Raw genomic sequence first — 7,016 nt, 5'->3', positions numbered from 1 at the left:
GTCTATACTGTGCCTGAAACCAACACTGCAGGGTTTAACCCGTTAAAGTGGCTCCACCATTAACCCATTTCCTGCTAGGCATTCAGCCAAAAACTGTACATGAGGTCCGGCTGGATTTGCTGAGTGTGGGGACGAGTGGGGGCGTTGGCACAAACACCAGTGGGGATGGGTCACCCTCCTGAGAGGTGCCATTGTGAGAATGTCTATCTGTGACACAATAATGAGAAACATCCAAAGCAGCAGCTCCCAGGGAGGGATGTAGGTAAACTGGGACAATTGGGAGCTAGATGACGGGGGATTTTTCATAGTGTCACATAGTTTCCTCCATGGCTGTAAGTACAAGAACACGGAAACAGCAGGTGATTTATAAGGCAACCAGACACCAGCAGATCCTTCTCTGATTCAGGTGCACGACCACAAGATCCATCACCTACTGGGCCACACGCCAGCAGATCCTTCCCTAGGTGCACAACAAGCTCATCACCTATCGCAGAGGTTCTCAAACTCGGTCCTCAGGACCCCACACAATTCACATTTTGTAGGTCTCCTAGCAGGAGCACAGGTGTAGTCATTACACACAGATACATTTCAAAAGATCCCCAGATGGAGCTAATTATTTCCCTTGATTTTGTGAGGAGACCTGGAAAACATGCACTGTTGGGGGGTCCTGAGGACCAAGTTTGAGAACCTGTGACTATCGGATCACACACCAGCAACCGAATTGGACAGATCCCACTCCCAGGCCGAGCGACTTGATTGCATAGGCTGCAGTAGTCCCATGTGGATTCATGAGCTGGCCCAAAATGTCCACATTGATTTCAATCTCATCATCCCTGACCACTGCACGGATTTCAGTGCCCGACGTTCAGTGATGTTGGGACTTTACCGACATCTCAGAGTTTGTGCCCAGTATCTGCAGAACCTCCAACATGACCCCTTCCACCAGGTACAAGAGACTCTGCTCCTGGACTTCCTTCTTAGTTTATGATTGCAGCCACCTGTGGTGAAACACCCTTCTCATCAATTACCTAGTTCAGCACAGGTGACCGCAATTAAAAATTAGGCGGGAATTCCAGGAGCAGAGCATTGTGTACCTGGTGGAAGGGGTCATGTTGAAGGGTAGGCATCTGATACACGTCAGCCAAGCAATCCCTGCCATGGGTCACCCCCCCCTCACATACACACACTACACTGTATACGGAGACAGCAGACTGTCTGCACACAGAGATCCTAAGATACTTTATGCTTTACACCCTTCCTGCATCTTTATCTTAATGTTACAAAGTGGATTGTTGTTACAATAAATGATGCATTGATCCATTTAGGGGAAGAGAGATACCGTGCACACTGCCCTTATTCACTTTGCTGATTTGTGTCATTCTCAGAGGCTGATGTCGGTGGCTTCCTTCCTGCCTAATAACATAAGGATTCTCCTGTGTCATAAATTAGTATAAAAGATAATACGGTTTCAGTGGTCACCCCAGAGGGAGGTTAATACTGGAATTCTCGTGTTCTGATTATATAATATTATATGATGGGTGCCCAGTGCCGGAGTAGAAATGCACAACAGATATATACCCCCAAATCTCTGTCAGTGTCTATAGCCACAACCCTGGGGGGCAGCCAGTGGGACACTCCACAGTGACAAAGGCTCATTAGTCCTAAAATACAGCTTAATCCAATATCAAAATCAACCTAGTAACAGTGTCAAATTCTTATGCTAACATGTATATATATATATATATATATATATATATATACATACATACATAGATGTTAGGCTCTGAGGGGCTCCCTGATTTGTCCTTAGACAGGCATGAAGTGCATTTACTCATTGCTCCACCCTATGATTGTCCTCTGCTCGTATGAGTGGATGCAATAGTAGGGATCACTGATCCCTATAGTAGATACTGTACACACTGCCCAGCACTGGATGGACTTTGAATACTAGTAGTTCTAGTTTTGGTCTGCGAAACACTTTAAAGCAAAAAGTTGTTGCTGATGAGTTGCTGGGGGTCCTCTGTCATCTCTACAGGGTGATATAAAGCTGGCTGCACAAAGCATCATTTAGATGGGCAGCTCTTTGATTAAAATAAATAAAATATATTATGGCCAAAATCCTATATAATCAGATATGATTGGTTTTGAGGGGGGGGAAGGTTGGATGGTGATGTCATCCTTAAGTGGGTGATGTCATTGTTTGACCCAAATGTTTAGACACATATGCATTCCTAGCTCCGTAAGACCTCAATCCATGCATTTTGCCTATTCTGCACAGGCAAAATTAATTCCACCTGTTCTTAATCCTACAGCCAATTACAGAGAAGCGCTATAGCTTTATGCAATGAAGAACGTAATAATACCATCAACTATTACCAATACATCTGCAAGTGTTTTCAGCAGTGCTTATTGAAAGGTGATTTGTATTTTAGCCTTGTGATCCAGACAGAGATTTCATAGTCAGTATGCTATGCTATGATACTCACATGGCATCAGACCTAGAGCTGTCAGCCTCCCCCTATTTAAACTAAGTGAAAGCCTGTTGCATCTGTCCCCTCCCAGCACAGCCAATGGCATCTTGTAGCACGGTCAGGAATAGCCAGATGCAACAGACATTCAATTAGATGAGAAGGGATGATGGAGAGCTTTGTCTACAGAGGAAGGGAGATGTCAGTACTAAGGTTTAATGACTATAAAATCAGCATTTCTGCAGCAAATGGTCATCATACTGTACCTGTATGTAAGTTTTTCAGTAGTACAGAACTAGACCAGTTTGCTATACAGTCACACACTAGAAAGCATTTCTCCCAATGTCTGTAAGCCCCATATTTCTGTGTGTCTGTAACCTGCAAGGGCACCTATCCTGATTGCTGCTCTCACCCTGATTCATTAAAGAGGCTGTGGCCAGCTTGCAGAGCCCTTACTGCTCCCTGCAGGCGGGCAGATGTCTCTTACATGTCAGGAAGTCACCAGCCTGCCCCTATACTCGGGATAGATCTATTATGCAACACAGTTGTGTTTGAAATGGTGATTACTGTTTGTACCAAAACCAATGCAGAGCTGACATTTCTGTAGGGGGGGCTATACTACATGTTGGCAAATCTATCCAGCAGCTACAGGGTTACATGCTAGAGCCAACCATATTACACCCCACTCTACCTCTGTGCACAATTAACCTGTTCAGTGCTGGAAACCTTTCCAAGATGAGAGAGCTTTACATTACGCATCCCCTCTCCCTCCCTCCCTGGCAGCAAAAGGGTTAAATAGCCCTTTGGCAAATGAGTCAAGAAAAATCAAAACACATTAAAAAAAAAAAAGCTGAGGAATGATGTTACACAATGATACTGAGGATAACTGACAATACTGTAACTTATTATATCAATACATATAATGGGTTAGATCTGGGGAAACATATTAAAAAATAGATAAAAACTGTATATTAATGATGAGATGCCTGAACAGTAATGATACAGATTTATAATTTGCTTTTAGTAATAAAATATATTTAAGCATTCATGTGATCACTTAAAGCTGTATGTCTTCCAAAATGAAGACACCCTGTTCTCACTGGAGATGCAGCAGTCCTTACTGTACAATACAAGATATAAGAGGGTGATGTGCAGCTGCCCAGCTGGCTCACAGTGTCCTGGATGAAAAGGTCCCACAGGCATCCATACAAGTGATGTGGCCCCTGTAGCAGTGAGGTGGGGGAGGTGGGGGGGGGGTCACACAATCCTTTTCCTGTCCCCCTTGCACAGGATCTTCTTGAAGGACCTCCTGAAGTCCTGGTTGAAGATGGTGTAGATGACAGGGTTCAGGGAGCTATTGCAATACCCAAACCAGAAGAAGAATTTGAAGAGAGTCTCAGGGACGTTGCAGCTCTTGCTGCAGATGGCAATGAGGGAGTAGGTGAAAAAGAAAGGGAACCAGCACACCACAAACACTCCAATGACGACAGCCAGGACAAAGGTGAACCTCTTCTCCCTGTTCTGCCTCCCTCTCCACCTGGAGGACTTGGCACTGTTCTCCTCCTCCCTGCGGGGCAGGCTGTCCCCTGGCTTGATCTGACTCAGCTTGGTCTTACCCTTGCCCCTCTGAGCCTTCTCCTGCTTCTTCTTGGAGGAATACTGGAGGTCCTCCTGGTGCTCAGAGGATGAGGAGTCCTCCATGTCTCCTCCGTTGGCTTCTGCCTCTCTCTGATGCTCCTCTTCACAACCCCCAGCCTTCTCCCCGTTGAGTTTCACCGGCAAATCCTGGTCTGCAAAACCGTTCTGCTTCTTATCGGACTCCCCATTGCTCCTCTTGCTGGGGGGGACCCTGGTCCTCTTTTTGGCGATCTGGTAGATCCTGATGTAGACCAAGACCATGATGACGCATGGGGCAAAGAAGGAGCCGATGCAAGAGGAGATGATGTACCACTTCTCCTCATTAATCTTGCACTTGGGTTCCTCTTCCTTGCCACTCTCTTTCTCGATGGTGATGAGTGGGGGGAAAGAAATGACAGCTGAGATCACCCACACGATGAAAATGATACATTTGATCCTGCGTGGGGTCCTCTTCAGGTTGTACTCAATGGCTTGGGTGATGGACCAGTAGCGATCCAGGCTAATGGCGCAGAGGTGGACTATGGAAGAGGTGCAGAAGAGGACATCCAAGGCCAGGTAGATTTCACACCACACCTTGCCAAAGTACCAGTACCCCATCACCTCGTTGGCCAGGGAGAAGGGCATCACCAAGGTGGCCACAAGAATGTCAGCAGATGCCAGTGACACTAGGAACAAGTTTTGGGGGGCTTTGAGGGCCCTACTGGTAAACACTGCTATGACAACCAGGACATTGCCAAAGACCGTGAAAAGCATGAGAATACCGACTAGGGATATGAGAGCCAGTGTGACCTGCAGGGTGTAAAGGGGTCCACCATCGTCTGGACTAGTCTCATTGTGCATGGTGCTGTTGGCGCAGTCCCCCAGACACTCCATGGCAGAGATGGCCCCCCTTTCTGCTAACAAGTTCTCAAAGTTAATCATGAAATATCGATAGGTCCTTTCCTGGGGCCAGTAGACTTCTCTTTGTCGGACATCGACCCAGCCCAGGGTAGGGGAACTGAGCTCAGGAGAAGTCCATGGTTCCCACGCACTTTTCCACCGTGCGCCTGGTCCCTGAGCCTAGTCCTCCACGCAGGTGAGGCGCACCGATCCCCCAGCACCTGTCCCCTGACCTGCTCGCAGTGGCTCAGTCTGCTCCTCTCCCTCCCACTTCTGTATTTGCTGAGTAATAAAGTCCACACTCTTACCTGCCCGGGCACCTGGCTCAACAGCAGCCAGCTCACCTGTGCATAATCCACGGGGCAGGGGAGTCAGTGCCTGGGAGCTGGGGTTTGCTGCCAAGGTGAGACGAGGAATGTGTGAGAGTTATCCGGTCACAAAAAAACTTTAAGGAGGGTCATTTGCAACAGATCCTGTGCCAGGGATGAGGTGGGTGCTTCCTGCTTGTGGTGGCAGAGGTTGGCACTTTCTGCTATGATATTGCACGGCGTTCTGCAGCCTCCTCTGCTGGTGCACAACGTTCTGCAGCCTTCTCTGATGGTGCACAGCGCTCTGCAGCCTCCTCTGATGGTGCACAGCGCTCTGCAGGCACTGGCTCTGCATCTGGTGTCAGAACGCAGCGAGGAGAGAGGTCTTTGCTTCTGTTGTAGCAGGAGCTCCCAGCACTGGACATTTATAGCTGCACAATCAGTGGTGAAGCAGGGAACAGGCAGCGTCAGCCCCCACGTGGGAATGTGCCATCTCTACACCCTGCACAGTACACACACCCTCCTCATCCTTCCAGCTTGTGCAATGGCTGTGGGACCAGCTACACCTAGCACACTCTGTACACACATTGCTCACACAGGCAGCCCGGGATGTGCTTCACCTCTCACAGACTAGATACAGCTCCCCCTGCCCAGTGTGCGACCAGCCAGATACTCACAGTACAGACAGGGGAGCACAAATATATACTGTACAGCAAGGGTACACTTAGCTAAATACATACTGAGTGCACTTACCTACAGTACAGCCATTGTACATACAGGGTGCAGTTCCCTATAGGACAAGAACATACAGTACAGCCAGGGTACACTTACCTACAATGCAGTCGGTCTACACTTACTGTACCAACAGTACAATTACATACAGTACAACTAGGGTACACTTACCTACAGCACAATTATATAGCAAGAGTACACTTAGCTAAGTACATACTGGGTACAGTACAGCCATTGTACAATCAGGATACAAACATGTTGTACTACTATTGCATACAGTACAGCCAGGGTACACTTACCTACAGTACAACCAGGGTGCACTTACCAACATAGAGTACAGCCTAGGTATACTTACCTACAGTACAGTATATACAGGTGCAGTTACCTATAGTACAAGTACAGCCACTGCACAAACAGGGTACAAACCTGCAATGCTACTATTGCATGCAGTACAGCCAGGGTACACTTACCTACAATAAAATTATATACAGTACAAACAGGGTGCACTTACCTACAGTACAGTACATTGAGGTGCAGTTATCTACAGCAAAATGATATATCTACAGTACAGACAGGATGTACTTGCCTACAGTACACTTACCTACAGTACAGCCACAGTTCATCCAGAGTATACTTGCCTACAGTACATACAAGGTGCAGTTACCTACAAAACAGGCAGGGTGTACTTACCTACAGTACAGACTGGTTACAGTTACATACAGTATATCCAGGTTATAGATACCTACAGTACATATAGGTTACAGATACCTAAAGCACATTTAGATTACAATTACTGTACAACTAGTTTACAGTTACCTACAGTACATCCATGGTACAAATTCAATATAGACATGTTACAGTTCCATTCAGTACACCCAGGCTGTTACCTATAGTACAGTACAACCAGGTTACAGTTACCTACAGTATAGACAGCTTACAATTGCCTACAGTACTAGTTTACAGATAGCTACAACACATCCAATATAGGCAG

General features: G+C 46.9%; 1 protein-coding gene across 1 annotated transcript; it reads right to left on the bottom strand.

Annotated features, from left to right (window-relative positions):
• Nucleotides 1–3,470: 3,470 nt before the first annotated feature.
• ADRA2A (adrenoceptor alpha 2A) lies at nt 3,471–5,683 on the bottom strand. Its single transcript, XM_088464874.1, has one exon. It carries the CDS (start codon nt 5,025–5,027, stop codon nt 3,726–3,728), a length of 1,302 nt encoding a protein of 433 aa, XP_088321000.1. The 5' UTR covers nt 5,028–5,683; the 3' UTR covers nt 3,471–3,725.
• Nucleotides 5,684–7,016: the final 1,333 nt, after the last annotated feature.

The sequence above is a fragment of the Taudactylus pleione genome, unplaced genomic scaffold (assembly GCF_031769625.1).
Source record: "Taudactylus pleione unplaced genomic scaffold, aTauple2 ptg000008l, whole genome shotgun sequence".
Classification (NCBI taxonomy): Eukaryota; Metazoa; Chordata; class Amphibia; order Anura; family Myobatrachidae; genus Taudactylus; species Taudactylus pleione.
The sequence above is the reverse complement of the archived record's forward strand: the minus strand, read 5'-3'. Positions and strand labels throughout refer to the sequence as shown.

Excerpts from the sequence above, each read along its gene's own strand:
- ADRA2A (XM_088464874.1), bottom strand. The coding sequence starts at position 5,027 with ATGATTAACTTTGAGAACTTGTTAGCAGAAAGGGGGGCCATCTCTGCC.